Raw genomic sequence first — 24163 nt, forward strand, 5'->3', positions numbered from 1 at the left:
TGGTTGTGAGCCACCATGTGGTTGCTGGGATTTGAACTCTGGACCTTCGGAAGAGCAGTCGGGTGCTCTTACCCACTGAGCCATCTCACCAGCCCCAGTGTGTGCAACTTCTGGTTGTGTAGGCCTTCTGCATTTTAAATTTATATTCTTTCATTTTCCCAGGTGGCTGGTCATCGTGACCCATGGTGCCCAGGTTTTATTAATCTGCTCTGGGTGCTTTATTCTTCCATTACAGCTGTTGTAACTTGTTGAGGAAGCTTGCTGTGGCCTGCACTGTTACACTTACCTTGAGGTCTCAGCTGTTAAAAGACAACAAGTGCAGGAGTCAGGTGGAGTGGATCAGCCTGGCCTCTGGAACCTTTTTACTATTTGCTGTCTAGCAGTGGGCTGTTTTCTTACTGTCACTGATCTCTGATGTCTCCTTTTCTAGTCTAGTTGTGCTGTCTTTTTATACTATTTAACTTATGTGTATTGGTATTTTGCCTGCATGTATGTCTGTATGAGGGTTTCAGACAATTGTGAGCTGCCATGTAGGTACTGGGAATTGAACCCAGGTCCACTAGGAAGAGCAATCTGTGCGGTCTTAACCTCTGAGCCATCTCTACAGCTCCTCTACTGTCTTCTAAAAGCATTCCAGACTCTTCCAAACATTCATGTTTAAGAAGTAGGGTGGAGTTGCCATGAGAGGCAGAGACAGGTAGATCTCTTGAGTTCAAGGCTAGACTGGTCTACAGAGAGAGTTCTGGGATAGCCAAGGCTACAAAGAAGAAACCCTGTCTCAGGAAAACAAAAAACAAAAAACAAAAAAAACAAACCTGGGAGGTTCAGACAGATGCTGCTTAGAAATGTTTTTGTTGGCGTCTGGAGAGATGGCTCAGTGGTTAAGAGCATTGACTGCTCTTTAGAGGTACTGAGTTCAATTCCCAGCAGCCATGTGGTAGCTCACAAGCATCTGTAATGGGATCCGATGCCCTTTTCTGGTGGGTCTGAGATGGCAGTGGCTTGCTTTTGGTTTTTGCTGCTTCTCTCCAGCTCGAGTAGCCTCTGGTTTATTGGGCAGAGTTGCCCACTTGCTCTGAGGAAGTGCTTGAAGGGTGGTTGTGGCCCACAGGATAAACTAAGGCAGCTCACTTTTCAGTAGGCAGAGATTTTGAGATCCACTAGTAGGTGTCGGTGCCCAGTTTTAGTGTGGGAAGCTGCATTCCCCAGTCATGATGGTGGGAAGTAAAGAGGCAGGAGGAGCATCATAGTAACTCACCTCTCAGGCTCAGGGCAGCTACCACAGCACAATGACAGACGGTCAGAGGTCCCCTGGCAGCTTTCCTGAGTCTCCCTTATTGTTCAGTTAGCACTAGGTGGAGCTCAGCTGAGGTGCACACTTACCTGGGCATGAGTGTTGTAGGCTCTGGTGGAAGGCCCCTGCCCTCCCCAGCCTGGGACTGTGCTTCATTTGTGCAGCATTGGTGGTAAGTGGCATTGTGTTAGTATTGAACGGTTAGGAAGGTTGACGCACATCCACAGCTTCAAGAGATGGGTACATCAGTCAGGTTCTCTTCATAGACCTCTATTAGGATCTGATGACAGGCATGGCAGCTCACTTCTATACTCATAGAACTCTGGTGTTGGGAGCAAGAGGGTCGTGAGTTCAAGGTCAACCTGGGCTATACAGTGGGACCCTGTCTCCAAAATCCAAGTACTGACACCTGGGACTTGCCATGCAAACATGAGAAACTGAGTCTGCTCCCTGGGTGCCATGTGAAGAAGCCAGGTGTAATGATGCATGCTTGTGACCCCAGTGCTGGGCTCAGAGGCAGGGCCATCCCTGGGGCTAGCTAGCCAGCCAGCCTAGCCTGCCTGAGAGGTCCTGGTTCTCCTCCCTCCCGACACACATGTGCATGTGAACATAGACCTGAGGAACAACACCCAGGATTGTTAGGAACACTGATAGTCACGGCCACTGGCAGTGTTGGGATGAAGACCGCTGTGACTGGGCCTGTGAGTCACAAGAGTTTACACATGGTCTCCAGACATCCTTGCCTGGTTTTCCTACCTGTCTTCCCGGCTCCCCCCAAAACAGCTTTGCCTCTTGCTTTCCTGGTCACATCATCATCATCCATGAGATAGCAAGTATTGGAGGGAAAGACCGAGCAGGGCTCAAGAGCAGCGAGCAGCCTGCTTCTGCAGTATTGATTCATTCAAGACTGAAGCAGAGGCTTCCTAAGAAATAGCACTTTATCAAAATTTAACTCCATTATTTCGTATGCGTAATAAATTGTAAACTTTTTTTTTTTTTTTTTTTTTTTTTTTTTTTTTTTTTTAAATTTTTTTTGGTTTTTCGAGTCACTGTTTTGGAGCTCACTCTGTAGACCAGGCTGGCCTCGAACTCAGAAATCCGCCTGCCTCTGCCTCCCTTAAACTTTATTATTTAAAGGTTGTCACTGGCCAGCCTCTGCTAGGTGAAAGTGCTCTTTGTGTGGGAGACAGGAAGCAGTGAGCTCAGCGTATGACTGCCGCGTTGCTCCCACACCCTTACACTGCCTTTTCCAGGAAGGCTTAGCATGTGAAGGGCGTCCGTCCCTCTGTCTTCTTTTGCTAGGCCCCAGGGATTTCCTGCTAGTTTGTGCAAGTGTGCCCATTGAAAGGCTCAAGGGAGGTAGAAGAAAGCATTTTGTTTCCTGGCCCTGGATTCCACCAGTTCACCTGTGGTCTGTTGGTAGATGTCTCTGAGGTAGTGAGCACCCCCTCACATACTTGTGATTTCACTGGGTGCTGTACAGATGCTTTCTATGCACACTCACAACTATGGCTCCCTAAAAGTGGGAGCCATCTTTGCTTTTTGTCTCTTGTGCAGTCTGGGTTCTTGGTGTGTGGAGTAATACTCTGCTGGGCTGCAGGACGGGACCCTCGAGCTTCACTCTGGAGCACCGCTGCCCCCGCTCAGCAGCAGGCACAGGACGATGTGATGATGGGGAAGCTGTGCGGGTGCACACTACAGCTGCCTTTCTGTCTTGCAGGGGGAACTGATTACCTTCTATTACTACTGGAAGAAAACACCAGAGGCGGCCAGCTCCCGTGCCCACCGCCGCCACCGCAGACAGGCAGTGTTCAGAAGAATTAAGACTCGAACAGCGTCCACCCCTGTCAACACGCCCTCCAGACCACCTTCCAGTGAATTCTGTAAGTGGGGTATCTTGGTGCTGCCAAGGGTAGTAAGAGACTGCTCGCATGCAGGCATATCTGTGTCCAGCTCTAAGCCTGTAGACCTGCTGAGCCAGGGATTTGTATGTTGTAGTTTGTGTGTTAGTGTGTTCATGTTTGTATATTAGTGCTGACAAACTGACAATTGTGGTAGAATTTAAAAATTACTCTTTTTTTTTTTAGATTTATTTAATTCATGTATGTGAGTACACTGTCGCTATCTTCAGACACACCACAAGAGGGCATCAGATCCCACTACAGATGGTTGTGAGCCACCATGTGGTTGCTGGGAATTGAACCCAGGTAGTCTGGAAGAGCAGTCAGTGTTCTTAACCGCTGAGCCATCTCTCCAGCCCTTAAAAATTATTCTTACATTTAAGCATTTCTAATAAACTGTTCTTTAGCATTTTGTAAAATGTAAGCTTGACCTAAGGTTCCACTTTCTTCTTTTGTCTGCTGTACCAAACTTAGCTTCCTAGTCCTGGAGTGACAGTCACTCTGATGAGGCAGGGAGGCTCTGTGGGTCCTACAGTCTTGGCCCCTGTGAACTGGAGTGAAAGAGTAGAGCTTTGCAGGTCTGCCCAGCCCAGAACACTGCCCAGGGTCCCCAGTGTTCTGTGTTCTGCTTTGGGAGAGCCAGAAGCCATCTAGGTTCAATAAGATGGAATTCTAGGCTGCTCGGATGGACTAGGAAGGCATTGTGGGTACACTACCTTTTCAGATTCACCAGATTCGCCTGTGCTGGCCACCACAGGATTCAGGTGTGAGTGACATCAGCCTCCCAAAATCTAGCAGGGCAGGACCTTGAGTACTTTCCGCACACGTGCAGAGCTCTTTGCTCTGGTGACAGCTCCTGAGGAACTAAAAATGAGCCTTTGTGACTGATGCTTACCTCAGTATGTGTGGTTATTTTACTGCTGGTCCCATTCCCAGCTGAACATGATGGTGTCTCTTCTGTTTCCACTTTTGCTGATCTTTGTACAGTGGACCTGAGTTCAGCAAGTGAGGATGACTTTGACAGTGAGGACAGCGAACAGGAGCTGAAGGGGTACGCCTGCCGTCACTGCTTCACCACCAGTAAGTGGCCTCGGGTGCCCTCCATGCAGGGCAGGTGCTCACTCCTGGGCCGGGCGAGCCTCTGGGCTGCCAGATTGAGAACATTTCATGTGCTGGATGGAAACGTGGTGAGCGCTGACTGGCTTGATGCTTGGATTGCTTTAAAACCTTGAACCTTTCTTCTTCTGACTTGCTTCCCGGTGAGCTACGCTGTACTCAGAACGAACTTACTGGGTAGGAGGGACTCATACACTGTGAGGGGCGGGTTCTGTTGTTCCTGGGCAGTGGTTATCATCTGAAAGAGGTGGCTACATGGCACTGGCCAATGGAATCCCCTCATCAGCTTGGGTTGTCTAGGGACAGGCTTCTATCCAAGCTCATAGTCACTCTTGTGACTCAGGGTCAAGTGGAGCCCACAGAAGGACCCCTCTGTTCAGATATCCCCAGAGACAGAGATGGTTTCCAACATTGCCCGCCTCCCCTCATGTAGCCTCCAAAGACTGGCACCACGGGGGCCGAGAAAACATCCTGCTGTGCACGGACTGTCGCATCCACTTCAAGAAGTACGGTGAGCTGCCACCCATCGAGAAGCCCGTGGACCCCCCGCCCTTCATGTTCAAGCCTGTCAAGGAGGAGGACGATGGGCTCAGTGGGAAGCATAGCATGAGGACGCGGCGGAGCCGGGGCTCGGTGAGCGGGGGCCTGGGGCTCGGGGCTCAAGGAAGAGTTGGGTTTAGCACACACACATGCCCTCCCTGAAGGCAGTAGCCTTGCCTGTGGACTGAGGCCATGGAGTGCTCAGGGAGCTTGGTGTTGTTTGTAATCCAGTGCCACCTCCCCCAGGCCCTCGGAACTCTTGTCTCGGGCATGTAGGCCACTTGTCTCCAATGGGCACATCTCTAACTTTTAACTTCACAGTTTGTTTTTCTTAGAATTTGATCCCTACATTTTTACATAGGTTCTTTAGTGAAGATTTGTCCACCTAGGCATGGTGGCTCACATCTATAATCCTAACACTTGGGAGCTGTGGCAGAAGGATTGCTGTAAACTCAAGGCCAACCTGGCTACATGTGGTATCTTTAATCCCAGCATTCAGGAGGCAGAGACAGGCCAATCTCTGAATTTGAGGCCAGCCTGGTTTATGGAATAAGGTCCAGGACAGCCAGGGCGACACAGAGAACCCCTGCTTGTGGCGTGGGGGAGCACAGCAATGGCTGCAGCTTTGTTTAACCTAGGTCAGGTGTGTCTAGGGCCATGGGAGGATCTTTGATGCTTGCAGCAGTGAGCACTGAGGGATCTTTCTCCCCAGCACTGACCTCTCCGAGGGCCTTTCTGGCAGGTGAACAGAATGCTCTGCCCTCCTATACCCTGACCTCAGCCGAGCCACAGCCAGGCAACTGTGAGAGTTAGCCTGCAGTATTTCACAGCCTTGTCTCCTTGGGTGACTTCTGTCATTTTGATTAATCCACAAATGTTCTGTGGTGTGGTTTGTTGGTGAGCATGGGCAGTCAGCTGACTTCTCCTTACCCCTCAGAGCCCTGCTCATTTCCGAGGTCTTCCCTCAGGATGTGTTTCTGGGTTTGGGTGAATTTATGAACTCACTGTTGAGCCTACCTTGTCAGTGACTAGACTTAGATGGCATCTGTGGGGCCTGGAAGTCCATTCTCACTTTTGTTTGGTTTTGGAGGGGCAGATGTCTACACTACGCAGTGGTCGGAAGAAGCAGCCCACCAGTCCTGATGGTCGTGCCTCACCCATCAATGAAGACATCCGATCCAGTGGCCGGAACTCCCCCAGTGCTGCTAGCACTTCCAGCAATGACAGTAAAGCAGAGACAGTGAAGAAGTCAGCCAAGGTCAGGGACTGGGGTGCAGTGGAAGCTCCCTGCTCTCTCCCTCCCATCTGGGCCTTGACATTTCCCTGGCTAGAGCCTAGAGAAATGGGGTCTTCTGCCACAAATTTGCCAAGGCCCCAGAGACAGAATGGAGTGGTTGGCAGGCTCCTAGGGCCGAGGATTCTCCTTTCTAGCTAGCTGCTCCTCTGGGCCCCTTATTGGCCCTTTGGAGAAGAGCGTCCACAAACTCATCCCTTCTGCTTCTACTGCAGAAGGTGAAGGAAGAGGCTGCGTCCCCTCTGAAGAACACCAAGCGCCAGCGGGAGAAGGTGGCCTCTGACACAGAAGACACTGATAGGATCACCTCCAAAAAGACAAAGACACAGGTGAGGCTCCTGTGACACCCTGACACCCCACCTCCACTGCACACAAGCTCAGGTCCTCCTGGGGAAGGCATTGCCTAACTTCCAGGAAAGAACGAGTCTGGATCCTGTCTTCTTCGGGCAAGAGCTGAGCTCCCTGCTGCCTCTGCATAGACCTTGGTTGTGTCCCACACTAGCCATGCGTGCAGAGCTCCACTTTCTAGTGGTTCCATCTCTTGCTTCTCTGCTTTTAGGAGATTAGCCGTCCCAACTCTCCCTCTGAAGGCGAGGGGGAGAGTTCCGACAGTCGCAGTGTCAACGATGAGGGCAGCAGTGACCCGAAAGACATCGACCAGGATAATCGCAGCACGTCTCCAAGTATCCCCAGCCCTCAGGATAATGAGAGTGACTCGGACTCATCAGCACAGCAGCAGATGTTGCAGGCCCAGCCCCCAGCCTTGCAAGCTCCCAGTGGGGCTGCCTCAGCTCCCTCCACAGCCCCTCCAGGAACACCCCAGCTTCCCACCCAAGGACCCACACCCTCTGCCACTGCAGTCCCTCCACAGGGCTCCCCTGCAACCTCACAGCCCCCTAACCAGACTCAGTCTACAGTTGCACCTGCAGCCCACACCCACATCCAGCAGGCACCCATCCTGCACCCCCCTCGGCTGCCCTCACCTCATCCTCCACTGCAGCCTATGACTGCACCGCCTAGCCAGAGCTCTGCACAACCTCACCCCCAGCCCTCCTTGCACGGTCAGGGCCCTCCTGGCCCTCACAGCCTACAGACTGGACCCCTGTTACAGCACCCAGGACCTCCTCAGCCCTTTGGACTTCCTCCCCAGCCCTCCCAAGGTCAGGGCCCTCTGGGCCCCTCCCCGGCAGCAGCTCATCCTCATAGCACCATACAGCTTCCAGCGTCGCAATCAGCGCTGCAGCCCCAACAGCCCCCAAGGGAACAGCCCTTGCCTCCTGCCCCTTTAGCTATGCCTCACATCAAACCCCCACCCACCACACCAATTCCCCAGCTTCCAGCACCACAAGCCCACAAACATCCGCCTCACCTCTCAGGCCCCTCCCCCTTCTCTCTGAATGCCAACCTGCCACCCCCGCCAGCCCTGAAGCCCCTGAGCTCACTGTCCACACACCACCCTCCCTCAGCCCACCCTCCACCCTTACAACTCATGCCTCAGAGCCAGCCCTTGCCCTCTTCACCTGCCCAGCCACCTGGGCTGACCCAGAGCCAGAGCCTACCACCTCCTGCTGCCTCCCATCCTACCACTGGCCTCCACCAGGTGCCCTCCCAATCCCCATTCCCCCAGCACCCTTTCGTACCTGGAGGCCCCCCTCCCATCACCCCGCCCTCCTGCCCCCCTACCTCCACCCCTCCTGCCGGGCCCAGCTCCTCATCACAGCCACCCTGCTCTGCTGCTGTGTCTTCTGGAGGCAGTGTTCCTGGGGCGCCATCTTGCCCACTCCCTGCTGTGCAAATCAAGGAGGAGGCTCTGGATGAAGCCGAGGAGCCAGAGAGCCCTCCTCCACCCCCCAGGAGCCCATCCCCTGAGCCCACTGTAGTGGACACCCCCAGCCATGCCAGCCAGTCTGCCAGGTACTGCTTCTGAGGACCGTGGGCCCACCTGGGTGTGGGTGGACTTGGTGGAGGCAAGGAAGGGTGCGGCCCTCAGCAGGAGCCCCAACCAGACCTGCTACCTCTCTAGGTTCTACAAACACCTGGACCGGGGCTACAACTCGTGTGCACGGACAGACCTGTACTTCATGCCTCTGGCTGGATCCAAACTAGCCAAGAAGAGGGAGGAGGCCATTGAGAAGGCCAAGCGGGAGGCTGAACAGAAAGCCCGAGAGGAACGGGAGCGGGAGAAAGAGAAGGAAAAAGAGCGAGAACGGGAGAGAGAGCGGGAACGGGAGGCAGAGCGCGCTGCTGTGAGTCCTGAAGGGGCCTGACAAGCAGGAAAGCAGTGTCCTCAGCCAGGGGTGGCGACTGGCATGGATCCCAGGCTGTTAGTGTTCTCTAGGCTTTCTGAAGGCTGTAAGCTATTGCCCGGCAGTCAGGATTCTGACTTGACCATGGGCATGTCCTTTGCTTGCAGCTTATAGAGTTGTGTCTCCTCCTCAATCCTGAGGGGTCAGAGAGACAGGAAGGGTGATTTAGGAGGAGACATGTACAGGGGAGTGAGGGGGTACACAGGGGCTTCCTGCTTTGAAGCCCACTTGTGGGCTGGGTATCTGGTACCTGCTTGACCAGGAAGTATGAGGGATGCCAAATCTGGAAGTGGCAGCATTTGAAATTTCATCACAGTAGATTTCATAGCCTGCTTGGCTCCCTGGTGCATAGATATACAGCTGTAACTGTTAGCACAAGTGCACACATGCACCCACCCTCACTATAAGGGGAACTGCAGGCAGGCACAGATCAGAGTGTGGTAGTGGAGTCTGGGCTGTCCTGATGCCTAGACCTGACGAAGACCCCTTGTCACTGTGTTGGGGTGAAGGGACTAAATTGGCCTACCTCTGTAGTGTGCACCCGTCTTAGACCCTCACCCCCTCTTTACTCCAGCAGAAGGCATCCAGCTCTGCACATGAAGGCCGTCTTAGTGACCCTCAGCTCAGTGGCCCGGGTCACATGCGACCCTCCTTCGAGCCACCACCGACCACAATTGCTGCTGTGCCCCCATATATTGGGCCTGACACCCCTGCCCTCCGGACACTGAGCGAATATGCTCGGCCTCATGTCATGTCTCCCACCAACCGCAACCACCCCTTCTACATGCCCCTTAATCCCACTGACCCCCTGCTGGCCTACCACATGCCTGGCTTGTACAACGTTGACCCCACCATCCGGGAACGGGAGCTCCGAGAGCGCGAGATCAGAGAGCGCGAAATCCGGGAGCGGGAATTGCGGGAGAGGATGAAGCCAGGCTTTGAGGTGAAGCCCCCAGAGCTGGACCCCCTGCACCCAGCCACCAACCCCATGGAGCATTTTGCCCGGCACAGCGCCCTCACCATCCCTCCTGCAGCTGGCCCCCACCCCTTTGCCTCTTTCCACCCGGGCCTCAACCCTTTGGAGCGGGAGAGACTGGCACTAGCAGGTCCTCAGCTGCGGCCTGAGATGAGTTACCCAGACAGACTGGCAGCCGAGCGCATCCATGCCGAGCGTATGGCATCACTCACCAGCGACCCCCTGGCACGACTGCAGATGTTTAATGTTACTCCTCACCATCACCAGCATTCACACATCCACTCCCACCTCCACCTCCACCAGCAGGATCCTCTCCACCAAGGTGTGTACCCAATTCAGAAGCAAGGCTGGAGGCAGCTTCTGTCCCAAGAATCACACTTCTCTATGTGCTCTCCTGAGCAGTGAGTCTCAGGAAGCCGCTACACCTGGGCTTCCTATGGCAGAGAGGCCTCTAGGGAAGCCTAGCCCTGTGGTGTGGGTAGGAGACAACAGATCAGGGCTCTCGTGGCCTTCAGAGCCAGGTCTGGATATAGGCACTGGGCTACCTAAAGAAAATGCCTCTTTTCCCACAGTGGGGTGGAGAGGGGCAGGGCGGAGGGCAGGACTTCCGCTAGCTTTGAATCACTGGCCAGGCAAAGCACAGCTCTGTCCTTTGGGAACTGAGTTCCTGAAGGTCCATTCTCTAGGCAGCTGCGGGAAGACTGGTCTGAGGCAGAGGCAGACACAGCGGGTACCACTCACTCCCTTCAAAGCTTCATGGAGTTGGTTATGAGGGAGGCTGGCTATGAGTCCAAAAAGTGGGGCAGCATTGAGATCAGAGGGCTACTGCAACGGGCTTCCAAGGGGTGAGAGTAAGCCAGGTGAGCAGCTGGAGGGGCCATAGAAGGCCTGAGGTAGAGTGCTCTTCACCAGGGACCCAGGACAGGACTCACCAGGGTGAATACACTGCATAGATTTTTTTTTTAAGATTTATTTATTTATCTATTTTATGAAAGTACACTGTAGCTGTCTTCAGACACTCCAGAAGAGGGCACCAGATCTTGTTATGGATGGTTGTGAACCACCATGTGGTTGCTGGGATTTGAACTCAGAACCTTCGGAAGAGCAGTCAGTGCTCTTAACCACTGAGCCATCTCTCCAGCCCCCACTGCATAGATTTTAAAGAAGAAACTGCATTAGCTGTGAGCTGAGGAGCTAGGGCTGCATCCACCTATGCTGGGTTCTCAGACAAAGACGCACAACGCTCAGCAATTTTAGGCGTGGTGGCAAGAAATGGCTGGTCAGGGCTGAGCTCTGTACTGCTCTCTGCCTTACTGCTGTATTCCCCAAAAGGAGGTCAGGACTCTGCAGCCAGGTGATACTTCCCATCCTCATGAGCCAGAGCCATCTTGGGTGAAAGGGAAGTCACAGTGGGACTCAAAGAAAGGAAGGAACGCCAGAACCATGCACCTGCTACATCTGGACCTGTGTCTGTTTGTCTGTTTGTTTTAGGTTCAGCAGGCCCAGTTCACCCCCTGGTTGACCCCCTGACTGCTGGCCCTCACTTAGCTCGCTTCCCCTACCCCCCGGGCACCCTCCCTAACCCTCTACTTGGACAGCCCCCTCACGAGCACGAGATGCTGCGCCACCCAGTTTTTGGTAAGAAATCACTGGAGGACTACGTGGGGTTCCAAATGGAAGTTGGGATTGAGTCAGATCAGCAGCTCACTTTACCAACTGCACATAGGGACCAGGCAGGTAGACTGCTGGGCAGTGTTTGAAGTACAGAGGCTGTAAAATGCACAGCAAAATAGCCTGGCAGGAACCAGGCCTGCCTGGGCTGCAGGCACCTGACAGGTTGAGGTCTGGGGAGGAGAAGAGGGCAGGCAAGGTCTGGGCATGAGGTCTAGGAGCCACTGGTATAAGCTCCTTCTGGCTTCAGGGCCTCTGCTGAGCAGCCCTGCCCCTGGGGAAGCTCTGTAGAGCCTCGGAAGGGCTGGCTCGGCCTTCCTTGCTGGGGAGTGAACACTCTGCTGAGCCCTCTCCCCTCCTTCCTGGTCTGTCTTGGTTGCTCTGGTCATGGCTGCTCCCTTGACTTGTTTTTGTAGCAGAGCCTGTTTTGCGCTTGGCAGGCACTCCCTATCCCCGAGACCTGCCTGGGGCTATTCCACCCCCCATGTCAGCAGCCCACCAGCTTCAGGCCATGCATGCCCAGTCAGCCGAGCTACAGAGACTAGCCATGGAGCAGCAGTGGCTGCACGGACATCCACACATGCATGGTGGTCATCTGCCAAGTCAGGAGGATTATTACAGGTGAGGTGAGGGGGGCACAGGCTTCTCACCCCAACCTTATCCCCATGAAGCAAGCACTAGGGGCCACCCCCTTTTTTCTGAGAGAAAGGGATGGATGCATGCAAGCATGACTTGGCTTTGAGAGACTGCTGGGTGGGGTGGAATCTAGAAGCAAACAGATTGGCCAGCCTCTGCCTGTAGCTACAGGGTCGCCTCCTGCATCACCTAGCATGTCCTGATGTCCATTCTTCTGTTTTCTCGTTTCTCACCAGTCGACTGAAGAAAGAAGGTGACAAGCAGTTATAAGTTATTTATTTGTTAATGCTGGCTGTGGAAACCCCAGTTCTAGGGGGCAGAAACAGGACATTTACATCTAGTAGGGGCTGCAAGAGCAAAGAGGAATATCGTCTAAAGATTTCTCTATATATTTAAAACCCACAACTAAAACACATCTGCATAATAGTGTTTGTTTGTTGAGAGGATTTCCGAGACTGGTTTGGGTCTCCCTGCATGACAGTCCCCCAGAAACTTGGTGTGTCCTGGGCTGCACTGACACCCAGAAAGCTTACCTGCGAGCTTGGGGTTTGGCTTGAGTTCTCTTTTCCTTGATTTCTCAGTAGGTGCTAGAGTCCGTTCACACCCTTCACTGTGCGCGCAGACACTGAGGCATGTGGGCTCTGGAACCCACAGGGTTTGCGGAGAGGCGGCATATGAGTTTGAAATCCAAGAGCTATAATTTTTAAAAAATCTTTTATTTTAATACATTGTAGGAAATCTTCATAATTTGAGACAGTTCTGCAGCATGGCTTTTTACATCTGTAAATAAATAATTTTAGAAGTCTTTTTTCTTCCCACAGACGACTATTCTGATCTATTTTTTCCAGCCATGTCACAAAGTGTGAATTCCTACCAGCTATTGACAGAGTACAGAGTTGATTTTTTAATAAAAAGTTATATATAATTATCCCTTTAATTAAAGGGAACAGATGGGCGTTTCTAGTTTTAAGCAGGCAGGAGCTTGGGACTAGGTTTGGTCACAGCAGCGAGCATCCAAGGGTTGGCAGGGACAGTGTTACAGGCTCTTTATTTTGCTGCTTTGATTTTGCTTCTGTCTGTCCCTCACATGTGCAGTGGCAGGCGTGTTTGAGCGAGCCTCCTTCCTTATTCATAGGGATTCAGTGTTGGCTGTTCCCTGGTGTCCCCGCTGTCCTGTGTCGTCTGGTATAGAAAGCGCATGTTTATGTATCGGTGTCTGATGATAAGTTTCCTTAGAGTTTTATGCACATGTTTGATTGTTCTAGATAAATTGTCATAAACATTCTAGGAAGTTCAAGAAAATGATGCAGTACCCAACACATGAAAGACCTACAACATGCGCTTGCCAAAGGAATGTTAGAATCTGCTCATGTGCGTGCGTGTCACCACCATGCCAGCCACAGACTGAGGCTTCCGAGTGAGGAACACCCTGGGGCTACTATGATTGTAGGTCTGGCCTGTGCTCAGGGCTGTGAAGTAGGCTGTGCAGGTGACAGCACCCTGCTAGGAAGCTATGTGTGTCCTGCCTTTCCTCTTGGAATATGGATGGAAGTCTTGGTTGAAGCAGGTTCCCCTGGGAAGTGCTCGCAGCAGGCCTTGCGGAGCAGAGCAGAGCTGGGCAGAGCTGACTCCTGCCCCACTGTCCCTGATGGAACCCTCCTTCCAGAGCTATGGAAGAGATATTTGTGACCCCTCCCTTGGACTCTTGGGGGCCATTTCCACTCGTGAATGCAACGGTTGCATTTAGAATCAGCTAGCTCGCCAGGGACCATCCTGTGGGTCAGTAGACGAGGTGTGTCCTGGCCCTGTGGGGAGAAGTAGCTTGTGGTTCAGCTGGCACTCACTCAGCTCCAGGCTCTGACTCAGGTGCCGCGGGGCCTCATGCTCCCTGAACCATGCATGGGGCAGCGAGGATCCATTTGTCTGTTGGAAATGTTTGTGGCTTTTTTGTTTTTTAACTTTCTTTTTCTCATTCCATTTCTGCCTTAACTTTGGTTCTTCATAGGAGGCAAGCTCAAATTAACCTTTTGTCATCAGACTTTCTAGCCGTCTTGGCGTGAGGGCATGTTTTTCTTCTGGGGGTGGTGACATGCCCTCCAGATGGCCTGCCCTCCAGCCCTCTGGCCTGAGGAAGACCCCCACAGGCTCCGGACAGGCAGGTCCTTTCTGTCCCATGCCACCACTTCCTTCCCCCTTTAACTGAGTCTGCTGTTCAGTTAGCCTTTATTTCCTCTCCAGTACCCATTTCCAAAGAGAAAGAATGAAGTACTTTGAAGTCTGTACTTGAAATCTGTCTGGAAGTGTTTCCTTGTTAGTTTGGGGTTTCTCCCCTGTCCCAAGGTGAAGCGCTCAGAGTCTTCATCTCCTCCGTGACTGACTACAGTTGGTTTGGAGGCCCTGGACCTCTGTGGTGTCTTTGAAGCCTGGCCTCTTGGCTTCCTTTTGGACTTTGCTTGCTTTCATTTGAAGTTTGGGTTTGCTTTCTGTGTTCTGTGCGTATCTTGTTCAGTGTCGTCAAGGTTGGGCTTCACGTCTCACTGCAGTGGAGCGAGCGGACATTCTGATCGCTGCATTTCTTTAGATCTCGGAGCTAAGTGTATATATGAGTAGTTTGCCATGAGATAACACAGTGTAAACAGTAGACACCCAGAAAATCGTGACTTCTGTGTTCTCTCCATTTGAGTATTTTGTAATTTTTTTGAAATATTTGTGGACATAAATAAAACCAAGCTACACTACAGCACCCTGTGTGTTGGCCAGTGCACTGTCTCATTCTGGAGTGTGGGTGGGGCACTGGAGACGACAGACTGGGAGGGTGGGGGCCGTTCTAGAGATGGGCCCTAGAGAGAGTGGGTAAGGGCACTGCAGCTGGCCCCGGGGGAGAGAGCCTGATGCTCCTTGCTCCGGGCGCTTGACCTCTTGGAACTTCTAGAGACAGGCCTGTGCTGTCTGGGAGGAGAAGCTGCCATAGCCAATCCCCTTGATCTGTGAAACCAAGATATTGCCACCTATGCCCGCCACTCAGCCTGTACCATTAGGGTGTGCAAAGAGGGATCCCTGCCTGCCGAGGAGAGGTTGGAGCCGCCTCCAGAGTTTTCCAGATACCACAGATCCTGTAGGGAAGTGGCTCATGACCCCTTTGGGAGCCAAACAACCTTTTTACAGGGGTGGCAAATCAGATGTCCTGCTTCTCAGATAATTATAATATGTAACAGTAAAATTACAGTTACGAAGTAGCAAAGAAATTTTACGTGTGTGTGTGTGTGTGTGTGTGTGTGTGTGTGTGTGTTGGGCAGGGGGTCCACCATAACGCTGTATGAGAAACTGTATAAAAGGGTCACAGTATGTGGCCGGCGGAGGACCACTGCTGACGGGGCTTCTCCCAGAGACTGCGCACTGGATCCCTGTAAGTGGATGTGCTCACCAGAGACCAGGACCTGGTGGATCCCTGCTGGGCTTCTGATGCCCAGAGACACTTTCTCCTGAAAGTTTCTGTATTAAAGCCGTGTATTTCAAGAAGCGGAGCAAGAGCAGCCCAGAGAGCATACTGCGAAGCTGCCTGCCAAGGAGGACGGCCTAGGGACAGCCAGGTCAGATGTTGCCCACTTGAGGGGAAGAGGAAGCAGCTAAGTGTATGCATTGATAGCCCTTAGCCGGCAAGCCACTTAGGCTAAAGTAACACTGCTCTGTGACCCCATGACTCCAGTCCTGGGTATACGAGCAGAAGAGAGAAAGGACAGTGGAACCCACAAACACATGTGTTAGCCACAGTAGTCACAGGGCTCGCTGGCTGAACAGTTCACTAACAAGGAGATGTGTGTGTGTATAACATCACATATATAGACCTTGGGGAACTACCGGGTCATAAGTAAAAATGAAACCTCTCGTTTGAAGCATCCTGCAGGAAACGCGCAGTGACTTAGGTGACATAGAGCGGGCTGGGAAGAAGGGATGTGTGCATTCTGACAGAATGGAGCTAATAGTCGTGGAGAAGGTGGGGATAGCTGTCACTGGAGACTAGGAAAGTGGGGCGGAGGAAGAGGAAGTTGGTTGCACTGTGAAGTATCTAGTTTATCAGTTGACACTAAGAGTTCAGAGGTGGGTTGGAAAAATGGCTCAGCAGGTTAAGAGCATTGACTATTCTTCCAGAGGTCCTGAGTTCAATTCCCAGCAACCACATGGTGGCTCACAACCATCTATAATGGGTATCCGATGCCACCTTCTGGTGTGTCTGAGGACAGCTACAGTGTGCCCACATACATGAAACAAAAGAGTTGAAAGGTTTTCAAGAATCTTTGGGGATGCAGTTCTTAGGCAGGATGCACAAGTGCCTGGTGTTTACTTCACAGATGTCTACTAGTGCTCACTTACGTGTGGACATTCCTGCCACCTAGCCAAGGTGGAGGACCCACATCTGGATGGATGAGGTGATACAGCACTCTTGCCTCAGGCCAGCCCTTCTTGCAGCTACTCCAGCGACGCCCGTGTGGTTCCACAAGCCTGTGTGTTTCAGAAGTAGATTCTCGGCCTGGTCATTGCACACAGGCTAACCAAATGACTCGGGAGGTCCTGGGCCTCACCCCACATCAGTATAGCTCAGTGCTTAGCTTCCCTATTGATGAGCATCTCTCGTGAGCTGTGCTGAAGGAGAGTGCAGAGATACCACTGGGTAAACTAAGGTCACTTCTCAAAAGTGATGGACATTGCCCTCCCAGGTATAGCTAGGGACATCCAGACCCTAGTCAGAAGAGCTGTGCAGTTGCCCATGTAAATTGCTGTGAGAGCCAGATCTCTTCCTCAGGGGCATGAGCACTTGCCAGCAGGGCATAGGTTACAAACCAGACACCTACCACCCTCAGGTTCCCGGTCCTGAACCCACTGCTTTGAAATCAATGGATCTTGTTACTCGGGTAACTGGGAGCTGAGCAAATTAGTCCCCAAACCAGAGGAAGTGCCTGCCCCAGAGAGGATCAGGGAGGCAAGCCATGCAGCTAGCTATATGAGTGGATAGGTTCGTGCTGCAGGGTATGGCAGCCAGAGCACGATCCTGGGGTACACAAAGCAGAAACTGGTGGTAGTGGGCCATGGCAGACACAGCATGGGTCGTGAGTGAGGCATGTGGCCCCTTTCTGGCTCGGGAACCCGTGCCCTCCTCCTCTGGGCACTTTGGACATCAGGCGCCTGATCCTTAGCTCTCACAGTATAGGGAGGTGCCCATTCCCAGACCACTCACTGGGCTCATCTCTGCCCTGGAATCCTGGCAAATGAAATTCTGGGCCCTGCATCTCTGTCCCTTCTACCCAACGTGGCTATCATAGCTGTGTGTATTTTGATGAATCACATCAGAAACTGCACTAAGCACTCACTACCACCCCACCACCCCCAGCCCAATTCTGTTTGGACACATCAGCTTTCCTTGTTACTAAGCCGGAGTCACCAGCTCTCTGACTGTTCGGCAGGACGGACACTTGGGTGGGTGGGCCCTTCCGATGGAAGCCCCTTGATACGTAGAAGTGATTTGCTTGTAGGCATGAATGGTCAGCTTGACCTTTCCCTTAGTCTAGGCTGTGTATGAAGACCCCTTGTCACCTGTGAAGCAGGTGCCCCCTGCAGACATTCCTCCGCACAGTTCCTCCCATTCACCACCCTGATGCTACTCCTACTCGTGTCTCTGGCCCTGGTGGACACTTTTTAGGAGCTTTTGCCCTGCAGTTTGGCTTCTGTTGTGTCCCGGGGTGAATCAGAAAATGAGATTGGTTGGTTTGGGCTTTGCTCCGAGGAAAGCATATGGGTGGGGGCCCAGAGCTGATACCACCGTCTTTCTCTGTTGCTTTCTTCTTTAAACATTGAGGTAGGATCTGTCTCTGAGTCCAGCTCACCACTTAATACAGAGATTCTGTTGCGTCCTTCCTCACATGTGACAGTATTACATGTGGGCCACCACACACATAGCATTTACATGGGCTCTGGGCATCTGAATCCTGGTCCTCACCCTGGCTAGGCAAGCATTCTAATGCACTGGGCTGTCTTTACCAGCCCACAAGGAGCTTGCAGTAAGACCTATTTGAATCAGCTAGAGACATGGAGCTACTTCAGGACATAGTTTTCTATGCCTGGTATCCTGATGTCACTCCTAGGTCTGCTTCACTCCCTTCAGTCATTGCTAAGCTCTGGTCCACTACAGAACAGAATTTACTTCTGATCCTGTCCACCAGGTGGCAGTGGCTACAAAGCCTGATGGCTGTCCTCTGGAGCCACCCTAGTGACCAGGCTATGGCTGAGATAATGAAGGTGTGTGCGGCAGCTGGGTAGGTGTTTTCTACATCAAGGGGCAACTGGGAAAGGCTTGAAAGATGGCAGGTCTGACTTGCTGTGCAGGGAGGCCCGGCCCTGGTAGATACTGCCAACTAGAATAAAGATTTGTCTTCAAACAAGAAATCCTTTCTCTCACTTTCCCTGGTGGATCCGCAGGGCATGCACAGTGGCACCCAGTAAGTAGAAAGGAAATTGATCTCTCCTCCCTGCCCTTTGTCCCCACTCCTTCCTTCCCTCCCTCCATCTTCAATGTAGACACCTGATTACACCTCCCAGATGCTATGAAAACAGACCAGTTTCCACAGTGCCGAGGCTTCACGCTGGGAATCCCCTATGGGTATTAGATTGTGGGTAGCTTCCAAGAATCTTGGGCCCAGAAACCAACTCTCAAGAATTCTCTGAGAAGCTCTGCCATGAGGGCCCTTGTGTGCCCAGAAGGTGCCCTGGCCCTGTCCTTAGATACTCCTATCTGCTCACCCAGGGAAAAGCACTTCAAGCAAGGTATGGAATCTTGCACACAAGCATTGAACCTGTGGGGCTCAGAGCATGTGAGTTCTGGCATGTTTTAAGAGAACCTGCCTCTGTTCCCATGATGCCTTGTAGCCCAATACAGTGGCTATTAGGGTGCCAGCTGACCATGTCCCTAATATCCCTTGGTGACCATGGGGACTCCATGAGAACTGTCTTAAGGGTAGAGGGCAGAAACCTTTTTCTATCCCTCCATGAACTGACACATTCACTAAAGTGAACTAGAAAACAGTGTAGCGCCTAGAAGTCAACCTGTGGGTGGGGCTCTGGGGCTCCACTGCCGCCTGCTGGGGGAAGCCTGAAATGCAGTCCTGACCTCTGTTCCAACCTGGGTCAGGTATAGTGCAGACACAGCCAGCTTTCAGGAAGAAAGAGGGTGACAACCACTCCTCTGTGGAGAACCAATGTGTTTACGCTTGCATGGAGAGTTCCAGGACAAGGACCCAGGATTTGACAAGCTAACACTGGCTGCAGTTTCCCTAGGCATTTCTCTTCCAGACCAGAGCAATCCAGAGCAGAGCAGAGCTAGTCAGCACCACATTCTGGAGGAAACGAAACACCTCTTACTGTGCAGTTGAACGGTGTGAACAGAAGTCTGAGCCCAAGATGGCCCGGGGTAGCTAGCTGTGACTTAGAAAAGGTCTAGAGACCTCACGTAGCTCAGAGCACAGAGTAGGGGCTGGGGAAGGCAAAAATGCTTGCCACAAAAGCATGAAGATCTGTTTTAGATCCCTGGGTCCTACAGATAAAGTCCGTTGTGATGTGTGTGCTTTTAATGCCAGTGCTGGGGAAGCAGAGACAGGAGGCTCCCTGGAGTTCTCTGACTGGCCAGCCTAGTGACCTGGCCAACCTCTGACCTCCACTCACACGCACACACATACACTTTTTAAAGCATAAAGTGTACAAAGACAGAACTTGAAGGTAGAGAAAGGGCTCACTAGTTTAACGATAGGAGGGTGGGAAGCGTGAGAGGGATGGCAGTGTGGGTGGGTCTGAGCCAACCATGGGCTCCTAATGGGCAGAGAAAAAGTCTTCACTATGGGCAGTGCTTGAACACAGGCACAGTGTCTGTGGCCTTGATGCTGAGGCAGGATAGGAGGAAGTGGGCTTGGGATACAGGCTGGGGCCAGGTTAGACAGGAGGTGATGATAGCAGACCCTGCTGTTGCCTGAGTATCAAGGTGTTTGGATATGAGCCGGACTGATGCCCGAAGATGAACATGAGGGCAAGACACAGAAAGATGCTGCATCCCTGGATCCCTGGTGGGGGAAGGGGGTGTCTGTGAGCCAAAGGAGAGATGGCTTAATCATACCACAGAGGCCATGTGGTTTTTTGCTCAACTGGTCCTAACTGGTCAGAGCAAGCTGATAGATTCCATGGTGATGCTCACACTCTCTCGAGGACTGGACAATGGACTCAGGACCAGTTTGGTCAGAGACCATGCACTGTAGGCACTAGGGACCACATAGCCCCACACCGTGCCCAGTACACTAGGTACCACAGCACCCTTTCACCAGTTCTCCCCAGTTAGTCACCAGCAGGATGAGAGAGGCCCAGGGACATCACTAAGAGCCTTGAGCAAGCTGGGATGTCAGTGGTAGAGGGTGGCTAGAGGTCTTGAGAAGTCAACTCTCTCCAGGTCAGTAAGAAGTACTAGAAGCCCAGAGATGTGGCCCATGTGTTCTCATCCTCTCTTCAGGCCTGGCTCAGTATAGTCCTAGCACCCAGAGACCTTCAGTGTTCATCTTTGGGGTGAATGGCTGAGACAGGAAGGGATAGCAGACTCAGGCAAGCAGATAAGATGGGCAGCTGTATCGATGACATTTCTTTGTTGGGGTTTTTTGTTTTTGTTTTTTTGTTTTGTTTTTTGAGACAGGGTTTCTCTGTATATCCCTGGCCGTCCTGGAACTCACTCTGTAGACCAGGCTGGCCTCGAACTCAGAAATCTGCCTGCCTCTGCCTCCCGAGTTCTGGGATTAAAGGCATGTGCCACCACACCCTGCTATCTCTGACATTTCTATGGGCACCTGGAAGCATATTCTCACTCAGACATGCCAAGCGACTCATTCAGAAATTGCCCCCTCTCTGTGTAGGGCATGGCTCAGTGGTACCTCACCAGAGAGCAGCCTAGACATCTGCCCTACTCGCCCTCACAGTGCCACCTTCAAGCATATACATCTGTTCATTAGTTTGGGGTGGGCGTGGGAGGGGTCTTGTTCATTTATATTCCCCGAGGAACTGCTCCCAGCCCCCATAGGGCACTAGAATCTCCTGGGTGAGTGCATGGGATGCCCAAGAGATTAGCTTAAGTGAGAAAAGATTTATTTTCCTTTGTTATCTTGAGTCCCAGGCCATGGTCCCTGCTGCATTGAACTTGTCGTGGCCCCATGCATCACATGAGATGTGTAACCAAGGAACTCCTCAGCTAATGACAGCAAGATACAAAGAGAGAGGATGAGGCCACCATCTTAATATCCCCTTCATGGTGTGCTTAATGACCCAACTTCCTCCCACTAGGCCACGCCTTTTAACACTCCAATGACTTCCCACCTGCATAGTGGGCTGGGGACCAAGCTTTCAGACCCAAACTATACAGCAAGTGGATGGATGGGTGGATGGATGGATGGATGGATGGATGGTTAATGGATGGATGGATAGATGGGTTGATGATGAATAGAAGGATGGATGGATGGTGGATGGATTGATGATGGATGGATAGATTAATAATGGGTGGATGGGTAGGTGGGTAGATTGATGATAAATGGTGAATAGATGTTGGATGGATGGATGGTGGGTAGATGGTGGATGGATGGATGGATGGATGAATGGATGGATGGTTATGAGCCTGGTTCTCCACCTCCTGAAAAAAAAAACACAAAACTGTACGACCATGATACAATGCACAGAGCATATGGCACAGTTACCAGGGGTGCATGCATTCCTATCTTGGGCTAGCTGAACCTTTGTGGTAGGGGGCTGTGAATCCTACAATGTTTGTGACATCCTTAGATGACAAATGGCACCAGAAACTGTTGAAAACCTTCTGAGAGCAAGGAGAGTATCCTTGATGGAGAACCGCTGGTGAGAACGGAATTGCATCTTCACTTTTGATAAATGATATTCACATTACACCACCACCACCCCCATCCCCAAAGAGGGGTAGCGCAGCCCAGGTGACCTCGCACCCCTGGATAAGATTGCTGCTGTTGTTTATTTAGCCCGTATTTACATCCCACTAGAAGCCTGGCTGGCTGCCAAGGCCTTTGGTTTCTCAGTGGCCAGCCCGCAGCAGACCACCTTCAAGTCCAAAGTTGAGATTCTGAGACGTCAGACATTCAACAGGAGGGGCTGGCGCTCCTCATCAGCTGCATCACCAGAGGGAATTTCGTAGGTGACACACAGGGAAGAGTAGAGGCAGCCGAGGAAGGACACGAGGCTGGAGAAGTACATCACACCATTGGCACTGCCCACAGCTGAGGTCAGGGGCCCCAGGACCAGAGAGACAAGGATCTGAGCCAGAAAGTACTGGCAGCTAAGCAGCGAGATGTCTACGCCCATGCCACGCCGTGTGCCGTCCGCACTGGACCCTGCAAACTGACCGGGAGACAGTCACATCAGTCAAACCTGCCACAGCCTCCCTGCAGGAGCGGGAAAGAATGGGCCCAGGAAGACCGGGCAGGATGCACAGGACCAAGCAAGGGTTAGCCAATATCCAGAGGGGTAACAACCAGGAGAAAGGCTGGCGGCACGAACTTTCCTCGCTTGAGCACCTGTGCGGCTCCAAGGTCGTAGCTGCACAATTCCATATTTCCAAAGCCACTGAGTTGTACAGTTTGTATGTTTCATCCACTTTATTGAGTTCTCAAGATGGGTTCTCATGGCCCCAGCTGACTTCAAACCACTACGTGGCAGATAACCTAGAATTCCTGATTCACACCCAGCCGAATCACTGGTTGGTTGGTTGGTCACACATGCTTATAGTCCAGCACCAAGGGAGTGGAGGAAGCAGGAAAGTCACTTTGAGACCAGCTTTAGCTACATGGGACTACTGGGGACAACAAAACCAAGGCAAAAGCTCTATGGGGGAATTTGATCTCAGTGCAACTGACAAAAAAGAACCCAGGCTGGCGGCTGACAAGAGGGTACAGCAGGTCCAGGGGCTTGCCTCACAGCCTAAGTGTGATCTACAGAACCTACCTGTATACAGGTGGAAGGAGAAGACCAACTGTATGTACTGAGGTTGTCCTCTGACCTGCACACACACACACACACACACACACACACACACACACACACACCAATAGTAAAGTATCTGGGCCGAATAAAACAACCCTTTTTCTTTTCCTTGTTAGGCATAGGTCTTCCACATCCATTCCACTCAAAACAAAACAAAACAATCCCTCCTATCTATATAGGCTATTCTGCTCCCATTTCTCTAGACCCAGCCTTGAACTGCTGTGTTAATAAGGAACCCTTTCCCCAGTGTCCCCGTTCAGAGTGAGAAGTCACCTGATGTAGCCTCCAAAGGTAGTAAGGAAGGTACCAGCAGCTGGCTGGGCAGATGCAGGGGTGGAAGGGACACACTCAGAAAGGCTCCCTCCATTCAGAGCTTCGCCCTCTGCCTAGATAATCTCGGTTTCCAGACAAAGGCCTCGCAGCTCACACCAGACAGTTCTCTGCTAAGTTGCCTCTAAGAAGCCAGCAGTGCCCATACCCACCTTCTTACTCTGGTAGTAATCACAGAGCAGGGAGTAGGGCAGGGTGCAGAGCGTGGAGAACAGGATGCCATAGGTGGTGCAGAGGGACAGGACCACATACAAGTTCCTGGAGAGGGTGGCCAACCCGGTCCCCAGGCCGAAGGCGAGGTAGGCGATGAAGTAGAGGGTGCGGACGCTCAGACACTCCTCCAGTTTCTCCAGGATAGCTGCAGGTGGGACAAAGGCTGTGTAGGTACCCAGGCCTCTTCCCTACTCTACAGGGACCCAGCAATGCAGGTGGCTTGTCTCTGGCTGCATGGTAAAGCAAGGCCTGGGGTGTCCTCACTCACACCAGGCCAGGGGCTTCTACAGATCAAAAAGATTCCCAAGGGGCTTGGGATCATGGATCTTAGGCTAAACCTTTGGTGCCGAGAGCCGCAAGTCTTCCCCTTGGCTGGGTGTCATCTTCATCAAGGCATGCCAATGGGCTAAGGAAAACGGAAGGCCACCTGGCTGGGGGGTGGGGGCAGGACCCCCAAAGGGCTCACCCCCGGGGCATACAAGAGAGACTAACATCTAGTTTTGGGGTCTCTGGAGACTGAACTCAGCTTCAAATATGCTAACCACATACACAGACTTTTGCATTGAGCTATACCCTAGCCTGTAAACACCCTCTGTTCATCTCGACCTTCCTAAGCCCCGGGAAGGCAGGAGTCATACTGTCATGTGTGTGATCTACGGAGTCCAGGACCTTGTAAGTGCTAAGTAATCTCTCCACCATAAGCTACATCGCACAACTCCTCTCTCCCCCGCCACCTACTCAGTCTTACTTCGTGTGGGTCCTGAGCCAAGAATGGATATATATATATATATATATATATATATATAT

General features: G+C 52.1%; 2 protein-coding genes across 15 annotated transcripts in view; one reads left to right on the forward strand and one right to left on the reverse strand.

The window, feature by feature from the left end:
- Positions 1-14474, forward strand: part of Rere (arginine-glutamic acid dipeptide repeats) — a 342546-nt gene extending 328072 nt beyond the window's left edge. For 6 of the 13 annotated variants that reach the window (XM_029475940.1, XM_029475947.1, XM_029475939.1 and 3 more), the window contains 11 exons: positions 3015-3177; positions 4183-4275; positions 4745-4944; positions 5942-6109; positions 6361-6474; positions 6705-8059; positions 8169-8391; positions 9026-9749; positions 10919-11065; positions 11515-11719; positions 11971-14474. In XM_029475940.1, coding sequence (XP_029331800.1) covers positions 3015-3177; positions 4183-4275; positions 4745-4944; positions 5942-6109; positions 6361-6474; positions 6705-8059; positions 8169-8391; positions 9026-9749; positions 10919-11065; positions 11515-11719; positions 11971-12004 — 3426 coding nt within the window. In that variant the 3' untranslated portion in view covers positions 12005-14474. The remainder of the gene's footprint in view (positions 1-3014; positions 3178-4182; positions 4276-4744; positions 4945-5941; positions 6110-6360; positions 6475-6704; positions 8060-8168; positions 8392-9025; positions 9750-10918; positions 11066-11514; positions 11720-11970) is intronic. The other 7 variants (XM_021161463.2, XM_021161464.2, XM_029475942.1 and 4 more) reach the window with 6 other exon arrangements.
- Positions 14475-21769: 7295 nt separating this feature from the next.
- The window catches only part of Slc45a1 (solute carrier family 45 member 1), a 23624-nt gene continuing 21230 nt past the window's right edge, over positions 21770-24163 (reverse strand). For both annotated transcript variants that reach the window (XM_029475797.1, XM_021160669.1), the window contains exons 8-9: positions 23296-23501; positions 21770-22171 (exon numbers count right to left, since the gene is read on the reverse strand). In XM_029475797.1, coding sequence (XP_029331657.1) covers positions 21905-22171; positions 23296-23501 — 473 coding nt within the window. In that variant the 3' untranslated portion in view covers positions 21770-21904. The remainder of the gene's footprint in view (positions 22172-23295; positions 23502-24163) is intronic.

The sequence above is a fragment of the Mus caroli genome, chromosome 4 (assembly GCF_900094665.2).
Source record: "Mus caroli chromosome 4, CAROLI_EIJ_v1.1, whole genome shotgun sequence".
NCBI lineage: Eukaryota > Metazoa > Chordata > Mammalia > Rodentia > Muridae > Mus > Mus caroli.